At 45.8% G+C, this 19,217-nt stretch overlaps 2 protein-coding genes across 3 annotated transcripts; both read right to left on the bottom strand.

Moving 5' to 3' along the window:
* Positions 1–7,401: 7,401 nt before the first annotated feature.
* LOC119648621 lies at positions 7,402–15,351 on the bottom strand. The gene is made up of 3 exons (XM_038050391.1): positions 15,345–15,351; positions 14,968–15,296; positions 7,402–8,547 (listed from the first exon to the last, which is right to left on the bottom strand). The coding sequence occupies exons 1-3, from the start codon at positions 15,349–15,351 to the stop codon at positions 7,402–7,404; spliced, it is 1,482 nt and encodes a 493-aa protein (XP_037906319.1).
* Positions 15,352–15,644: 293 nt separating this feature from the next.
* Positions 15,645–16,300, bottom strand: LOC119649776. 2 transcript variants are annotated; one of them, XM_038052078.1, is made up of 3 exons: positions 16,127–16,300; positions 15,933–16,062; positions 15,645–15,877 (listed from the first exon to the last, which is right to left on the bottom strand). In XM_038052078.1, the coding sequence occupies exons 1-3, from the start codon at positions 16,230–16,232 to the stop codon at positions 15,859–15,861; spliced, it is 255 nt and encodes an 84-aa protein (XP_037908006.1). In that variant the 5' UTR covers positions 16,233–16,300; the 3' UTR covers positions 15,645–15,858. The 2 variants fall into 2 exon arrangements, with proteins under 2 accessions (XP_037908006.1, XP_037908005.1); XM_038052077.1 differs by having other exon boundaries at positions 15,645–16,062.
* Positions 16,301–19,217: the final 2,917 nt, after the last annotated feature.

Here is a 19,217-nt window from a genome sequence, read left to right as displayed (position 1 = left end):
CGCCACCCGTCCACCAGCGACATGCTTCCCTCGAAGCTTGGGCGACGGAACGTTGGGGTGGATCAGGTGTTTAGAACTAACAGTCCTGTTTTCGCCGCCATTTCAAGAATTTCTTTTCCTATAGAGTCAGAGTGACCTCATTCAGATGCCCTGGCATTGAAGTCACCCTTGACTAGGATCCGCTCATCCGTGCCTAAGATAGCGTTCTTCAAAGCATCAAAGATTGCGTCGAAAGTCCGGAATCGCCTCATTCGGCGTAAGATGGACACTGAAAAATTTTATTCCTGAACATCGAATCCAGACAAAGCCATCCCCTCGGCCTTGGATAAGAACCCTAAGAAGGGTGCCGTCCTGAATCCATATAGCAGCGGTACCTGATATGTCAGAGTGCCACGGAACTGGGTCCTAGTTTCGGTATTGCTCACCGATGAGTACTAAATCACCTTTGGTCTCGTTATAGCTCTTTCCAATTCTGCTCTGAAGACTAGGCCCTCTCCCAGCCCGCAGACACATTTTCTAAATTAGTTTGCGTCATTGTAAAGCAGCCACTGCACTTATCAGTCGTCGGATCAAAAGCTGCAAGACATTTGTATACCTCATACAACAACCATGGGTTGTCGCTGGGGTCATCAGGTGCCTAAATTTCCAATATGGTGACTTGTTGTATGTCAATGGAAGTGATCGATCCCGCTCCTGCTTGTTGGTCTCAGAAAACATCTTAGCTAATTTAATTAGCGACCTATTTAATAGCGATAACACAAAGGTCAAACTAGCCATAAAAAGTCAATACGGAGGTAAAGAAATTCTATGGTGCTCTGCATATTTCCCCTATGACGCAGAAGAAGTTCCCCATGGAACATTCACCAGAGCGGTCCAATATTCCAAAAGTAAAGACATGGAGGTATTATTATTATTCTGTTAAGGGAAAGTTGCACCGCGTCCTTGAAGAACTATTGTGCCCCTTTTACTGGTTATAGTGGTCTATAACCGTTAGAAACTTTGGTATGTTCCCTACTTCCAGATCTTTCAGCCCTGCATCTGGTAGTAAGTGTTCTCCCAGATGCCTCGACCTACTTTGCACAAGTGCCGGACACTGTCCCAGGACGTGTATAGAGGTTTCGTCATACTCCTCATAAAACCTGCAAACAGTGTCCGTAGATATCCCTAGCTTCCCAAGGTGATAGTTCAGCCGACAATTACCAATGAGAATTCCCACTATGATTCGGAGGTTCTTTTTGGTGAGGTTTAAGCAATCCTTTGTGCGCATGGGTTCGTATCCCCCAATAAGCACCCCGGACTGTTCCATCCCTGGTAGGCCCGCCCAGTATAGTTCCCTCAACCGTTCCTCTTCATTTCTTAGATTCATAGCCATAAAACCGTTTCCGATTCCACAGAAGGGTTCTGGCCCGTATAAAGGCGTCACTGCTCCCTTCTTCGCTAGTTCGTCCGCTGCCTCGTTGCCTCCCAACCCAGCATGTCGTGAAACCCAAAGTATCAAGACCTTGTTTGACGAGCCGAGTTTATTTAGTCTCTCAAGGCATTCCCATACCAGTTTAGAGTTCACCTGGTTGGACCTAAATGCCTTGATCGATGCCTGGCTATCGGTGAGAATAGCTATGTTCTGCCCCGTAATACTTCCTTTGCAGATTAAAGGAAGCACATTTATCTATTGCGTATATTTCCGCCTGGAATATGCTAATGTCAATGACACCGGTCAATGACACCGGCACCCACTCTCTCTGCTGTGAGGGATCCGTCAGTGTACCAAGTAATTAGTTGCTGGTTTAAGTCGTATGTCGCAGCCACGCTCTCCCAGTTTGCCTTGTTACTCCAAAGTGTTTCAAACTTCCTATCGAAGTGAAACCTCGTTGTCATGTTATCCCTTGGTATCAGTAATTCGGGATACCGCCTGGAAAGAATATCAATTTTCCTCCGATTTAGACAGCTCACTCATACTACCGGCCATCCTGAATATTGCCCTCCTTGCCTGCATCTGTATGTGCAGATGGAGAGGGGTTAATCCCAGAAGGACCTCCAGGGATGCCGTTGGGCAATGAGGACATGCCCTGCTGATACACACGCACGCCACCCTGGCTTGTGTGCTGAGTTCGGTTCTTTCTGCCCAGATTATCGCTCCATAGGTAATTTTTGGCCTTACTATTGCAATATATATCCTAAATAGTATATTCGGGCTGCAACCCCATTTTTTCCTGCTATGGATCTGCAAGTCATCAGAGCCCCCGTGGCTTTCAGACAAGTGTTTCCAACATGTGTCTTCCAGAGTAATTTTTGGTGTAAGGTAAATCCCAAATATTTGGCCTTTGTTTCTCGTTTCACCTCCATATCATGTAATGTTAGGGCTCTCTGGGTTGATCCGCAGTCCCACCTTCCTGCACCAGGTACTAGTAACCCTTGGTCCAGTTTAGATTCTATCTCATAGGGTATCTTCATATTTGCCCCTACAGATTAAAACAAGGTCGTCCGTGTAATCCTGAACCTGTATTTCAGTATTTGTTAGCACGTCCAGTAGTTCGTCCGCTACCATACTCCACATCAGCGGCGGTATTACCCCACCCTGTGGACAGCCTTGAGTGGTGTTCATGATAATAGAATTTGTACCTGTCGGTACCTCTATTTGCCTGCTTTCTACCATTTTGCCTATCCAGAATGCCAGGGTGTTTCCCACTTCTTTGCAGCTCAGGGCATCTTGTATCTCCGTGTGCGAAGTGTTGTCGAATGCTCCTTCGATACCCAAAAACGCGCACAATGCAATTTCTTTTGTTTCTGTGGCGTCCCGTAGTACTTCTGTCAGCTGATACAGAGCAGTTTCAGTTGATCGTCCTGTCCGGTAAGCGTGTTGACACTCATGTATGGGATTGCGCTTTAGAACGTTAGTTCTAATATAGTTGTCTGTGACCTTCTCCACCGTGTTGAGTACGAACGATGTTAGGCAAATTGGTCTGAAAGATTTAGAGTGAAAAGGATCCTTTTTACTCGCTTTCGGAATGAAGACCACTTTTGCCCGTCTTCAAGCCCTTGGTATATATCCCAGTGCTATACTCCCCCTTACCACCTTCAGAAGAGACTCTAAGATAATTCCTAGGCCTCCCTGGATTAGTGCGGGGAAAATGCTATCTACTCTGGGAGATTTTAGTGGTTTAAAAGTTCCCACTGCCCATCTTAGCCTAGCTTCTGAGCATACCTCTTTTGCTAGTTTCCAATTCTACTTTCTTTCCCTTTTATTCGTTGGTGGGGTGTCAGGCAGAATGTTGTCGCCTGCCACCGTAGGGTAGGACCCCGGGAAATGAGTTCTGAGAAGCAGGTATACCCTGTCCTCCTCATTCTCGGTAAACGTCCCATCTTCCTTTTCCAAGCAGACAGAGGATATTCCCCGGTTTTTGACTACTGCCCTGTACAGCCTGGTACCTTCTGTGATCTGTTCGATCTCTTCACAGAATTCCCTGAAACTGTTCTTTCTGATTTCTGAGAATGATACACTGACCGTAATGAGTGAGGTATGAATATTTTAGTCCAGATTTATCTTATGCCTCCATCTCTGCTTGGATAACATCGGCGTCAGAAAAATTACCGGGAATAGGCACACTTCAAAAATTCCGTTAAAGAGACCCAAGGGCGGAAATTTCCTGGAAATAAAACCTGGTGGATTAATTACACCCAGGGAAGTGCTTGTTCCCGTGAAAATGGTAGTTGGGCTCAAAACAACGCAACCTATTGAAATACTGTGTGCGAAGTACAGGGGCAGAGGGAATACACCACTAGGCGTCTTGCAGTAATGGAGACGAAGATGTTACGTTGGACTAGTGGCGTCACACGTTTAGATCACATCCGAAATGAGGATATCCGCGATCGTTATAGGGTTGCACCGATCGTGAAAAAGTTGCGAGAGAGGCGTCTTCGATGGTGTAGTCCGCAATTCGTGCTAACGAGAATTCACTTGCCAAGATTTGTCTGAATATCGAAGTCGATGGTAAACGACCAAAAGGCAGGCCTAAACAACGGTGGCTTGATACGCTGGATGGGGATTTGAAAGTATCGAGATTGCACCTAGATCAGGCATTTGATGGAGCCAAATGGCGAATCCGATCACGACGAACCGATCCCGCTTGTGAACGGGACAAAGGCAGAAGAAAAAGAAGAAGAAGAAGTCTTTACAGGTCACTTCAGCTTTTTGGTTGCCCTCCATAGAAAGCAATTCTTGCTGTCTCCCTCGACGATTACCTACCTTGTTGTGGTGAGAGAGCTCAATAAGGAAGATCCTCTAGGAAACAAGAGGTGACACTTGCACTCAGGCGATAATCAACACCGCAAGCCAAGGTACACTACCATGCTGAGGGCTGAATTGTCACAGACCCAGATTCCCTACTTCTGTCAGCATCCTTGGCCTCGGGTTCCATTTGGCGCCAGCCGCTGAAGCTTAAATCTTTCCCATGGGTAAGCATCTGTCCTCGGACAGGAAATACACACGTCTCTGGGCAAACCACCTTCGGGCAAATCGCTTCTGGGCAAATCACAACCCAAAGGGTGTGCCAAGGTTGAGGTGAAAAGAACATCCAGGGCATCTACGACTAAATCAAAACCGAAGCGGCGGCGCTCCTCGGACCATCCCAGCTCTTCGGCAAAAAAGGCAGCAAAGAGGTCTCGGGCGGCAACGGCTAAACCTTCTTTTGCAGTCGAGGCATCGAAGCCAATGGAAGGATCTTATATGACGACGCTAATCTATCCGGTTACGATATTAAGCAGTGCAAACAGCTTAAGAGGAAACTCCTCCTTGCTGTAAAGACTGCATCGTCGCAAGGCATTCAGTTTTCCCTTGAGTCGGTAGGCGTGTACCCTAAAATGTCACAGCTAAATTTTGACAACGAAACCATTCAAGCAGTACTGTTCCTCCCTGAACAATGCGTGGGAGAGTGCGTGACTAACCCTGAAAAGGGTCTCTGGGCTAACATCATTTAAAAAGTACTTCCTCTGGCTTCCATATGGTGCTGAGGTTTTGGTATAGCTTGGTGCCCAGAATAAACTCACTTGAACCTAGATGCAGATAAGCAGCAAAACAGGAGAGACAGCCGATAGGCCAGGAATTTTTTTTACTAGCGGCGTTCCCGAACCCGAAGTTAAGAAGGTTAGGGAATAAACGGGCTGCCGGAGCTACTACAGGCTAGGGATCGTCACTTTACAAGTGTCAGCCCCTAAAACCATTGAAGGGGACGCGTAATCCTCGGGATATTCATCTGAAGCGTAGATAAGGTGTCATATTTCTCATCATCATCATCAGAGCTATTCAATTTGGCACCAGTAAAGGCATGGGGGTAATTAATGCTCAACACATATGCTGGGAAAGTTCCAATATCAATGCAAGAGTATCGAGACTATTGGTGTATCTAGCAGCAACCGATCTGCAGATCCTCAGTTAAGGTAATGAACTCACTTTCTTCAACGCAATCAGGCGAGAAGTCGTTGACGTCACGGTGACATCCCCTAACCTTGCGGTTCTAGTCGGAGAGTGGAGAGTATCAAACGATGTCACACCCCCGGACCACAGGCGCATTGATTTCGTAATGGACATGGACCGAGGGATCGTAACTGCTGGAATTGAGAAGACAACTCAAATGATCACAACTAGTATCAGAGAAGCTTTCGAAGGAAGCTGTCCACTCAAAATGCCAAAGAAGGGTGAAAGACCATAGTGGAAATCGGATCTGGCAAAACTGAGGAGAACAACAAGGGTGCTCCTTAGTCGCTAGATTCAGCCGTTGGCTAGAATCGGTATAAAGAGACACAGAAAGCTCTAAGGAGGGGCTGGAGACGCTTTTGCGAAGAGACTAACTCTCTTGAGGCAACCTCCTGGTAAAGGCTACCTTGCTATGGCTCCAGGAGGACACAAAGTCGTCGCATAAGCATTTGCGGACTATTTAGCGGTAATAGTTATCGGTAAGTTTGCGGACATAGTATGTGACCGCTTGAATGCAACTCTGCATATAATCTGCTGTTGGTGCTTCCAACACGGACTCACGGTGAAAGCCAGTAAGACTGAACTAGTTATGTTCACTAGAAACGTTACGTGGAGTAGTCACACCCTACAGCTGGTACAAACTGTGAAGTATTTAGGAGTACATTTCGGCTCCAAGCACCATATGCAGGGATAATATCAAAAATCCTGCAAATTGCTCTAGTGCTGTAGGACTGCGATAGGTAAGACCTGGGGGCTTTCACCGCAACAGATTCTTTGGATGTATATAACCATAAAAAACCGATTTTGATGTAAGGTCTCTCTTCAGCTTCCTTAAGGGCGTCTTGTGGTTTCAGGCCTTCCTTCAGATAACATAGGTACCATTTAACACCTACGCCACTTAGGTCTGTCTCCTTCCTGACGTCTGATGTACTGATCTCAGAGCCGCTTTGGCTCGTCCCTGGTTTTTGGACAGTGGTCTTTGTTGGTTGTTACCCCCGCAGTATGCCAATTTTGACCTTGTCTACACTGCTTGATGCCCCAACTTCTACTTTTTTGCGCGCCATCACCTAGCTCTCACCATTTCGGATATGTGCTTCTATTTGGTTGGCCGGTTAGTGTGCGATATGGGGCTCCGGCTTGTTTGTTGTTATTTGTCTTTTTAGTATTCTTGAGTTGTTTACTCATTTGATTTCCACGAGTATGGGGTTAGATGGACCGCATACCCCCGTAGCGCAGTAAGGCCAAACTTACTCACTGAGGCGACAAGGTATCAGTGAGGCTCCGTTTGAATATAATCAGTTACCGCTAGCCCCAAACTATCCGTTGGCCAAGGTTTGCATGACACCCTGCATTGGGGGAAGTGTTTCCGCCTGCCAAGTCTAGATCCTTGCTGTTTTGTCAGTAAGACTAACGTTCCTGGTAAACGACAGACTTGCCTTCTGGAAAGTCACATATCACCCTCCAAGAGAGGCAGCTCACTCTGAGAGAGAGACAGGTTAGCCCCGCGTAAGTCTATCCTACGGTGCACTGCTTGACCCCGAGGACTATATAGTATTGAGAACGCCTCGAAGAGCACAGTCATAATTCCATTCGGTCTTTTTGGATTTCTGGTCATGTTCTTTGGTCTCTAGGTCCCTGTCTAGAGGTGTTCGAAGAAGGCAGAAGGAAAGGACCCCAGTACTAGCGGCGCTCTATTGGAGCAATAGAAACGATTCTGGAGTAAGGTAGGACCTGAAAACCACTTGATTTCATCACTCCGAGCAACACCTACATAGACTCCTTCTGCATACCATATCGATGCAAAAGTACCATCGATGCAGAAGTACCATAAAAACTGACCTCTACACTCCACTCTTTCACTCCACAAATGGGTTTTCTTTTGCCTATCAAAACCTGCAGCAGACCTAGTTCTTAGTTTTTCTAAAAAAATTTTATTCAGATTTACATGTAAGGCAACTTATTAGGTAGAAATATTCCAGAACTGTACGATTTGTTGAGTACTCCTTACGAATTGCGGCTTCATAGTCGTACTTCTTATCCTTGACAGTTAGAATATATAATTCAGCACCTTCATCGTCCGTTTCAGAGTCCAAAGTAATTTGGTTAACTTTCGTGACTGCCTCTACCTGTATTTTTTCGGACTTCTGAATCAATTGTACAAACGTCTCCAAATCCTCAGTTGGGACCTCTACACTGACAATTAGGTCTCTACAAGCGCAGTAAAAGTCGGGTATTCGAGCGTCCCGGCATGATCGATTGGGCGGCAGTGGTTTGAACAGTGTCTGGCTCCCTTCGTCTTCAACGGTAGCTGAGTCCAAATGCTCACTCTCCCCAGATAAAATCATAATGTGCTTCAGAGTCTGATGGACGTCTAGAGGGGTAGCAAGCCGATGTTTGTTTATGGTCAAAGCGTCCTCCAACTCCGGATGCTGGGCTTTCAGCCAAGGTGGAAGCCATATAAAGAAGAATGGTAATCGTTCTTCTATGTAAGCTTGATTTGATCTCCTGTAGGGTCCAAATCGGATGCCATGATCGCTCAAAAATAGAACGATGCTCTTGTTGAACACCCCCTTTTGGCCGAACTGCTGCAAGTAGTCCAATATCTTCGTGTCCATTGCCTGTGGCGTATGGAAGTAGTTGTGGCTAAAGCTGTTTACCCAGAAGATACCAAAGTATGGATCGTCTCGATGATGTTCAATGAATTCCAACCCGTAATCGTAGACCAGTTCCGCTTCATTCATGAAGCCTACACAATGCATGGCGATATTTGGGTGTCTTACTTTAAGTAGACTCTTGGCAGCCACCAAGAATGGTCTGAGGTAGTAATCAGTTGGCGAATGTTGGAATCCTTTTTTTTCATAGTTGAAAGTGCTGTATTCTGGCTTGTCCTCACCGTAAGCTGTCACATATCCTGCTTTTCGAAAATTTTTCCATATAAACGGGCAGCTGTCAAAGAAATCATGGGGGTCGCACTTAGTTTCTGGGTCATCTGGTTTGATAGTTCCATTGTCGCCTTTATACTCAATACTTATTCCAGCTAACATGGCCAGCACATTTGGAAATGTGTTGATTCCTACCTGAAATGAAAATAAGGCCTGTAAGTCTTCATTGGTTACAAGGATAGTTGTCTAGTCACATTAAACTTTTTTAGAGGATAAGGATAATATAATATAGATGGGGGTGTGCCCCAGGATAAGGTTTCATGATGGGATAAGTTTTCACATGACTTCTCCGCGGTTTCCGCTGGAAATTGTCTTCGGAAGGACCAAGTGTGTGCAGGGCCGGGCTGGGAGAAGAATCAGTCAACCGACGGGGATCTGATTCCCAGCTAGCCAAACTTTAGAGGCTAGCGAATCTTGGGGGGACGAATCGCAACAACAGCCCATGGACTGTCTTCCATCCACTGTAAAGGGTACTAATAGGTACTTAACCAAGGTTGAACAGTAAACGCGGAGGTATGTGTGGCCAACCAGGACCTGGTCACCGAACCAGCAAGAATGGACTTTTTTCCCTGATAACGTGTGGTATCAAGACAGAAGAAGGTAATAGGAGAAAAGAGGTCGATGCGAGCACATTATTGGGGGTCGAGCTGGGGGCATCCAACCAGCAGACCGAAACACCGATATGCAGAGCAGTGCGGTCCAGCGGTTCTCAGCCTGGCAGGCATTTTTGTCGAACTGAACGTAGCATACTCTAACCATAGTACCCCCGCCCCGAATTCGTTCAGGAAGGAACGAGGTCCTACAAAAATGCCAACTGCTGAAAGTCAGGCTTCCGTTAGAGTTTTATTCAAAAGCTAGTATCAGAAGGGCATTCATATTCCAAACAAAACTGCGGTTGATAAGAAGTGGTAGAAAAGGACTTCATTAAATACTGAACGACTATCAAGAAATATAACACCAAACACTTAAAAAATAAGCGGAAGGCGAAACCTATTGTTTTCAAGTGCAACCGGTCGCAGGATGAGGTCGAGCAGAAAACAAGAGGAGCAGATTTCTTTGTTTAGAAATGAGTTGTCCTTTAAACCGTCATCCACTTAATGGCGAAGCAAGTTGCTTCTACTGTTTAGTGCACGGACTACTCTTTTCCTGGGCAGATCGCCTCTACCCTGCGATCGAAACCGACCAAGTCAAATACATAATTTTTGAAGGCGAGCAAAGTTTGTGAAGGGCTCGGGGGCCAACCTCTGCAGACAACAAAGCAACAACGGCCGACTGACACCCGCGGTGTGAAGAAATTATGCAAGGGTGGCGCCGTAACTTTGTTAGTGGCAAATAGACACCAGAGCTATGAACCAATGTTAAGGCCAGGCTGTTCAAGCTAGTCACCGAACATCTCCAGGAAGCAAAGAAGGAACAGGCGGTGTATTCCCTGGTTTGATTCCTCCGAGGTGGTCAATTGGTACCAGATAATATTAGCATACCAATAGTTCTGATGGTGGTCCGGATAGCTCTGTGCGGTTAGAGCACAAGGCTGTCGTAAGGAGGGTCGCGGTTCAGCGGGATTTGAATCGTGATTTGACGTCGGATACCAGTCGACTCAGCTGTGAATGAATACCTGAGTCAAATCAGGATAATAATCTCGGGGCACACCTTTTGAGAGTGTCAATTGGATGGATATCCGCGTGCTCCCTGCCCTTGCAAAGATAATAGCTAAAATAATTCTGGGATGCATCAAAGACCATCTTGAAAGAATGATGGACAGAGACCAGGCTGGTTTCTGCTCCGAATCCTCCTGCGTGAATCCTCCTGATGTGGTTAAACATTTTGGAAAAGTGTGCGGAGTTTTGCACCTGCTCTTCTTCGATATCGAGAAAGCTTTCAATAGCGTGAACAGGGAGCGTATCTGTATCTGTATCTGCCTTGCACATAATACGCTGTTGAAATTTTCATGGAGAATAGTCATAATACCAAACAAGTCGGGAAACCGGAAGCTGGACGCTTCAGGTACGAAAGGTTTTGTGTATTTCTTAGTACGTAGCACGTCATATATCCATATATTATGGGAGAGTATTCACTTTCGGGTCATATTGACATTCATAGTCTTCAATTTTCAAAGAAGCAACAACTTCGACGTATTATAAATTTGTTAGTAATAGTGCGATTTCCATCAAACTTGGTATAATCATGCTCTACATTATAGCCTATATCACTGCAGAATTTCGTGCCACTAGGATGAATCTAAGGGGGGTTTCCAGTCAATTACAAAAAATTATAGTAATATACTATTATTAACTTTCTTTGAACAGATATCGGTATGAAAGGTATTTCGGAGCCAAGATACCATATAGTGGCAGCCTTCTGATTTTTTTTCAGATTTTTCGGTTTGGTAGTTTCTGAGAATGGCCCCCTTAAAGAAATGATCACTTTCAACCCCCCGCACTCTCCACGTTTCCAAGAAATGTCAAAACTAAGAGTGGCTTCGAAAAGTACTAATCGAGACCTTTAATTTGATACCCCACATGACTAAATTTGATGAAAAAAAATTTTACACCCCCCTTTTGCATGTATGGGGACCTCCCCTTCAATTCATCGTAAAAGGATGTAACTCACTGTATGTGCGAGCGTTCACAGTTCCCATCTTTCTACCAAATTTGGTATCAATCGCTATAACCGTCTCCGAGAAAAATGCGTGTGACGGACAGACAGACAGACAGACGGACAGACAGACAGACAAACAGACAGACAGACGGTAAACCGATTTTAATAAGGTTTTGTGTTTACACAAAACCTTAAAAAATCGACGCGATAAAATGAAATGGAGGGAAGAAGAACTGACTGCGTTTTGACGCAGCACAAAAATGTGTCGCTCAAAGCAGCGACCACTAAAAGAGGCAGCGAGGGCTGAAATACTCAATGTGATATACCACGTGGCGCGACTGACGGTGCGGGTAGACTCGTCTGTCCAAAGACAAGGAGGCTACAAACCAAAAACCAGTAACAGAAAAGACGAGGAAACGAGAAAGACAAGACCATCAGCTCTGCTCATTAAGCCAATGGAAGGCAAGACATTTGCGGAAATTCGTTACAGGATGAAGCCCGAAGACTACAGAAGAGAAGTGTCTTCAATACGGAAAACGAAGGAGGGCGAAGTCCTCGTCGAGCAAGGCCCGAAGACGACCAGCAAGAGTACGTTCTGCGAAGCGGTCAAAGGGTTGTGTGTGTGTGTGTATGGTGGGGGAGAAGCTACAGTTTCTGAGCACTCAGGCCGTGTTGGCCCATTGTACTCGCCTCCCCCGTCTAACGGAATATTCCAGATTCGTTCACGTATCGCAGGATTTCCGTTAGTGGATGTGATGCTACCCGTCGCAATTGGAGAACATCGGCACCAAAGATCTGATGCCTGATGCGTCCATAGGCGGGGCATTCACATAGGAAATGCTCCGTGGATTCCGCTTCCTCATTACAGGAGGGACACGTATCATCTTCGGTAATTCCTATTCTGAACATATGCCCAGCTAGTGAATTATGGCCTGTGAGAATGCCCACAATACACCTGCAAGTCCTCCTGCTTTTCGACAGGATAAACTTTGCGGTACGTATGTTCGGTTCTGGCAGGAAAAGTTTGGTGTGTCGAGCAGAATCTAGGCTCTGCCATCTGTCATTATGGGAAACTTGTTCCCAGTTTTTGAAAACAGATTTAGCCAATGCCACTGATACTCCAATTGCTGGCTCCGGTCCCGGCATCTTTGTGACCAAAGAATGAAGAGCAGACTCACAGGACTTTCCACGTTGGTAAGCATGTTGGTTTTCATTAAGTGGGTGTGACCTTAGTGGGTTTCCACGAATGTGACGCTCCACCAGTCTCTCCAAACCTTTCATCAAGAATGAAGTCAAGCTGATCTGTCTGAAGTTCTTTGGATTAGAATAGTCATCTTTCCCAGGTTTCGGTATGAAAACTACCTTAACCTGTTGCCAAGAAGAAGGCACGTGGCCCAGAGCAAGACATCCTCGAAAAATATTTCTTAGAGGTCGCTCTAAATGCTCCATACCCTCTTTTAGCATTGCGGGATAGATGCCATCCATGCCAGGTGCTTTGAAATGCTCAAAGGACAGTATGGCAACTCTCACCTTTTCATTTCCACTTGCAACACTTGCGTGTTGAAGGGGTTGCAAGAACCGTCAACTCTCCCCCTACCACTTCTCTCACCCGTTTTCCCGGGTGGTGTACTTCCAGGAGGGTCTGTACTGAGTCCAGTCTGGAGCTCGTGAAAGTACCGTTGGGTTTTCTAAGAGAATCCCACTTGGCCGACTCATCTCTTTTGAGGACTCTGCATAGCCTTGAAGTCTCCCTTTCGCCTTCCAGTTCTTCACAGTACGCTCTAAAGGAGTCTCGTTTCGAGCACCTCACGAGCCTCTTATATTCACATTGTGAGTTCCTGAAATTTAACCAGTCTTCGTTCTTGTTACTTTTGCAAGCACGATTTAGAAGTCGCCTGGTTGATTTCCTGAGTTTTTGCAGTTCTCGGTTCCACCAAGGAACCGTTTTACCGCTTTGGCCTCGGGAAATAGGACAAGCTTCTTCATAGGACTCTAAAAGTGTGCAGTTCAGAGTTTTCAGTTCATCTTCCAGCACCAAAGGAGTTCTTATTCGCCTAGGGAACTGTACTTTATTGCCGAGAATTTCATTGAACTTTGCCCAATCCGTTTTCCTAGGGTTCCGTCTTTGTACTGCAGACTGTTCGCCCGCAATAGTCAGATTGAATTCTAGATATCGGTGATCTGACAGTGCGGCCTCGTCTAGCACTCGTCAGTGTGTAATCAACCTTAACAATTTTGGGGTACAGATTGTTAGGTCAATTACTTCGCTTCTTCTCGGTCCCACGAACGTAGGGGCGCACCCTACGTTTGCAGTCATAAGACCAGCTGAAGTGATGAAATCAAATAGCTTCTCTCCTCTTGGATTGCATTTACTACTGCCCCAACAAATATGTTGTCAAAGGGTTACTGGGGGAGAAGGCTCTCGTTTCTAATCTAGCGCCTATATGCTCTCTAGAAATCCGAAATCTTGACTGCCCCACAGAAAAGGTCGAAGTGGAAAGCGTGAATGTCCAGAGGGAACCAATGCTCGGATAGGTATCACTTCTGTAATTGCTCTAGGCTAAAAATTCGCTGAGTTGGAATATGCGAGGAAACTTCTTAGCAGCGGTAAAATCTATGATAAATTGGATAGTATGAATGCGGATAATACCCACCAAGTGCTACAGGTATCTGGACTATGGACACAAACCAGCAATTTGCAAGGAACCCGACAGGAGGACAACATGCCGGAGATGCAGTCAGCTAGGTCACAAAGCGTTTTCTGCAGGGATTGTGACGTGCCTGGTGAGAACATCGCACGCACTGCGGGTTCGGGACCCTAAAAATTGATCCTTAGGGCTAGGTCGCAACTAGCATTATCCGCATCCTACAAATTAACATAAATCATTGTGACATCTGGATTCGGAACGACGTTGGTTTTCGGTGTTTAGAGATAACGTTTTTTAAGCGTTTGCCTGACGCCGAATGAAACGATGCCGGACTTTCGATGTCGGCTTGATGGTCTGAAGGACGCCGTTTTGGACATGGAGGGGCAAATTCTGGTAAGCCGTGATTTTAATGCTAAGACCCTTGAATAGGCTGAACTTCAGTGAAACTTCAGAGAGAAATGAATCCTGGAAATGGCAGCGAGAACCGGGCACCCAGTTTTAAACACCGGATCCACGCCAACGTTTCGGCGCCCAGGCTACGAAGGAAGCATGCCTGATATCACTTTCGCGTCGGAATCACTGGCACAATCGGTGGATGGGTGGAGTCCTGAAAGACTTCTTGGCAAGTAGTCACCACCCGCATTCAAAGTAGCTGACGCTACTTGTCGGTATGCACAAACACGGCACTTCCCCAGCGTGTGGAATATCGCGAGGGTGAACATCGGGAAGTTCGTCGAAACTCTTGGAACTGGCAGAGTCGCGCTGGAGGGCGCTAACGTTGCAGCTGACACTATAATTAACTCAGTGATGACCCGGATAACGACAGCATTAGGCTTCCATGCACCAGCCGTGAAAAGTCTCCTATGTACTGTTGGACGGCAGAAGTTGTCAACCTACAGTGAGAGTGTCAAAAGCTCCGCCGTTTGACGAAATTTTTTAATGGACTTCAGCGGTATACCAGATTGGGTAAGAGCGCAGGGACTTAGGAGGTGACGGGACAGAAGTAGGAAAGAGATCTGATAGAATGGTGGTAGCTTGGTAGCACGCTAATGAAGAGAGGAGGGATCCAACGATCCTAAAAAGGCTCGATTACAACAAACGTCGTTAGGCCAGCTTGCGGTTTAATAGGATCGCTGGTCTGCTGGTAATATTCATAAGGTCAGTGCCTTTTGCATATTTCTAGCTCTAGGAAAAACTGATGGTGTCTTCTTGCCCTCCTGAGTCACAGTCAAGCTATGGTTGCCTTTGACGTAAAAGAAAATTCTTCTATTTTTGGGTAGCATTGCCTACCGAAGTGACCTTAACTCACCTTATTGTATCCATATAGTTCGAACCAACCCATTTCGTTAACGTATTTGGCGGTCTGTGGCATCATCCTGTAGAAGTTAATCCTTGAAATGCTGTCAATGCCTAATACCAAAACACTTATCCGCTTTTGTTTTTCATCACCTTTCACTCTATCCAGATTTTTACGAAGCCGTTTCCGTTCGGGCAAAAGGAAGTGAACATTCGAGTAGACCAATTTCCTGTTGTTCTGTTTATTGCACTTTACATAAAGAAACTCAATTTTTGGGTCGATAATTGTGGCTTTCTCGAAATGCTTGCATCGTGTTAACCTAAAATTATCAGAAAAACGAACTCTTAGGCTCTAATTGGAAGTAGTATTTCCATAGAATTATAGTTCACCAGCCATTTTTTTAAGGCTCGGGTATTTTGTGATTTATTTCAAGGATCAGTGGTCTCCTTCCTATTAACTTGAACTGGAAAACAGAACACCAAGTTCCCGAAATACGGTTGTATTTTATTTGAACAAAGGATCAACTGGTTCCCGAAATATAGTATCAGAAAATCTTTATTTCATTCGGAAAAAGAATAGTGAAATAAATTGGATTTAATTGCGATTCAAATGTAAATTTAAAGTCGAGGAATAACTGGGCACGTGAACTATGATTATTATTAAATTTGAGCCCTTATGAGGCTACTAACTAATTCTAAGATATCAAACTCACTCACGCAAATGTCTCTTCAGCATGCAATCCGGACATTTTTCTTATTTCGCTGTAACAACAGTCAGTAGGACAGGTAAAGTACTTAGGCTCCATTATCCTGTCTATGTACAAAATCCGCTTTCCTGTTGATTTGTGTCGAATGATTCTCGTTAAGGGTGGCATCGGGAAGCAGGGCAACCGCGATATATTCTTCAGAAACGGCTGGATTTCCTGCGTCAATATTGGAAGTTCTGGAATTTTGCATTTATCTGAATAGATGATATACCCGTCTGCGGATTCAGAATACGGGGGCCATAGGACAGGGAACTCCGTGGTAGTATCTGGTAATTCTGTTAAACCTTCCGTTGATTCAGATGGGTCGTCAGTTGGGTAAGCTGAACTAAAGACCGTTGTTTCTGGAACCAAAAGAAACGTACCCTCAATCCAGGATAACTCGGCAAAGAGCTGATAATTCTTTACCTGCAGTTCCTTTTCCTTGGACACCAATTATAAGGACGAAACTCAACAAAAGACCGGGAAAAACTTCTTGGTGCCTCCTAGGACTATCTTGTTTCGTCCGAGACATGGCTTTGTGATTTTTAATCCCCAAACGGAAAGAAACTATTCTGAACGAGTGTACTCCAGACTGTTTGCTTGAACCATTATATCTGCCTTCCCAACTGTGAAACGAACACTGGGCACTGTTTACCATTTTCTTCCAATAATATCAGATTTGCGATATCTGAACATTGTGGTCCCCAACATATGCAATGTTTGTATACTTCAGAAGTCAATATGTTGTGATGCAATACTGAGTGTTTCTTTTCGATTTCGTTAATGGGTCCGATCGCAACACATGTCGTTATCTGAGCGAGCACCAGTTGGTATGATTTGTTTTGCTAGTCTGTAACTTTCCAAAACATTTTCAACCCCAAACGAGAAACTGGGAACAGTTGGCAGTAGATAATATTGTCCTAACTTAAACCCATCAACTACCCAACTCGACCCCAATTCGCAAGAAAAGAATTAAGAATTCACTCATAACAATCCTTACTTCTTAGGAAACGGACTAGTATCGTCAAGGTAGATTTAAATAGCGTTATTGACTTTGACAGCACCTTTTGGAATTGAGACCTGTCGCTTTGGCCTGGAGGACATCATAGGTCCAATTGGGTTTCAATTGACCGAAAGTCCTGGGGGTTTAACGTGAGTACCTGCCGTGAAGGCTTAATCCCACGGTCCTCTTCGGACACGGATTGATTTTGGGACTACAATCCGAGCCCCGCCATGCAGGCACAGTGGTCCTGGTTTATACTGAGTGCAGGCTCAGCAGGTTTCAATTGACCGAGAGTTCTTTGAATCGTGCAGCTGTGCACCGTCCTTATGCCTAAGACCATGACTGCTGTGGAAAGAGTGAGGGTCCAGAGTCCAGCCGGCTCAAATCTTCAAAACCAGCCCGTTGTATTCACAAAAAAAAACAGCTCTCCCGCCCTGCAGCTAGAGATCTCTCCGATATCCTTACAGAATGGTTTACATCGGGTCCGCAGCCTGGCTCTAACTAAAGGAAATGCCTAAAGGTTTCTTTGTCTTCTCCGCAGCTACGGCAGTGCGAATTGTAGGGTATGTCGGGACTAGCCCTACGAGTTAAGTCTTAAGAACTTGGGCGAGAACTCCAACGATATGAACCGGATATTCTGGGCTTAAGTGAAATATGTAAGATGGTGAAACCCTGAAGAATACCTCTGTCCGTCTTACGGGAGTGTGCTTTTGTACTTTGTACTTTGGTACCGAACACAAACTCGGTATCGGGTTGCTTTTGACAACTATCACAGGGGCGCACTCTTGACCTGTAACCCAGTCTCTGACAGACTTCTGACTTCGTCAAGATTTTGCTCGAGGTTAAGGTGCATCACAATTGTACAATACTATACACCAACAGAGAATTCCGATATAGTGGAGGATGTTTCCTTCCAGTGGTTAAACGCACTTCTGGGAAGGCTTCCTAAAAGTGACATGACGGGTGATCTAAATGATAAGATGGGCTCTAACAAAACCTTGATCGGACAAGTGATGGGGAAGCACAGTATTGGCAACCGTAACGATATTGTGTTCGTGGATTTCTGCAACTTATACCATCATCGAACAGAGAGCTTGTCATAAGGTCAGATCGCGATCAGCAGTTGATTTAGGAGTTGTGTTCTGACTGTTCGTAGCAACAGTGGCGTTTATGGTCACTTACCTTCGTTTTCGTGAGGAGGAGGTACAATCTCCCAAGTTCAACATCGACTGCTTGTATGACCCCCCTTGACAGTGGGAGAGTTATCTTGCTGATCGGAAGGGGTAACCCGTCAGAGAATAGAAAAAATCTTGGCTGACGGCTTCGTCCAAGGCAGAGGCAACTCATCAGACGCTGCTGTCAGAGAATATTGATGAGGATTGGATACAGGTCGTCAGACGTCCCGCAGGAGGGGGGGGGGGCGATCGTGAAAGCGGATCAACCACGGGAAGGGGTTGAAAGCTCTATTAACCGCTGCATGTGACGGCGTGCCTGCGCTCGTATTTCGATACCGAGTGAAACCCCGAGAAGTTCAGCGTAGTTTACCCTGTGGCAAGAGAGAGTTAACTGCTGCATTGAGCAGGGAAGCGAAAGATGCGGCGGAACGCAATGTATGTACCTCATTATAAAAACTTCGACATGATGAACAACAACTGTGGAGGTGGAGAGCGCACTTCACTATGGTTCTTAACCAAATCACATCCGGTGAGGTTCCTCCTCCTAGTCACCGTAACATGCGGATATAGTCTGTTCCTCCAAGCAGAAGAAAAATTATTTCGGCCGTCAATGCACTCAAACAGGGTAAAACCGCTGGGTTTGCCGAGCTCCCCGCAGAGTTATTTATCCCTGCACCTAAGGCTACTGCAGATGTGGTACTTTCCCTTGTACAGAAACCTCTCCATTCTGAGACACTTCCCACAGCGTGAAATAAGGGGATGGTCGTTAAAATTCCAAAGAAAGATACCCGTTTATGGAGGGCGATCAGACCCGAGTCTGCAAGGGACTCATCTGAAGTGGTTCTGCCACGAAGCCTCACCGGAGGTTATCTGGTACCATGGCAACCGGGGTGGCCCTCTGAGAGTATATGCTCCAGGAGAATTCCTGGAGGATGTGTTCTCGGCCCGGTTATTTGCGGTTGGACTCCTAGTGGGAGTTTCATGGTGGTTGTGGTTATGCCTACATCGCGGGCAGAGCTCCTCGGAGCTCGCGCGTGGAGTTGTGCTGTACAGCTCGGGTGACGTAATCCTTAGTTGCGGTAGAGGTGTTAGATAGGCTTCGCATCCACTGGTATGAATGCTAAGCCTGCACTCAGTATAAACCAGTACCGCTGTGCTAGTCATGGCGGGGCTCTGATTGTGGTCCCAAAATCAATCCGTGTCCGAAGAGGACCGTGGGATTATGCTTTCGCGGCAGGTACTCACGTTAAATCCCCCCAGGACTTTCATCTCGCGAGCAGTGAGTGCATCAGGAGCACTTTACGTAGGATGAGCATTCCGCATAAACCAATAGCTATTA

The sequence above is a fragment of the Hermetia illucens genome, chromosome 2 (genome assembly GCF_905115235.1).
Source record: "Hermetia illucens chromosome 2, iHerIll2.2.curated.20191125, whole genome shotgun sequence".
NCBI lineage: Eukaryota > Metazoa > Arthropoda > Insecta > Diptera > Stratiomyidae > Hermetia > Hermetia illucens.
Note: the sequence above shows the minus strand (reverse complement) of the source record. Positions and strands in the feature narration are given on the sequence as shown.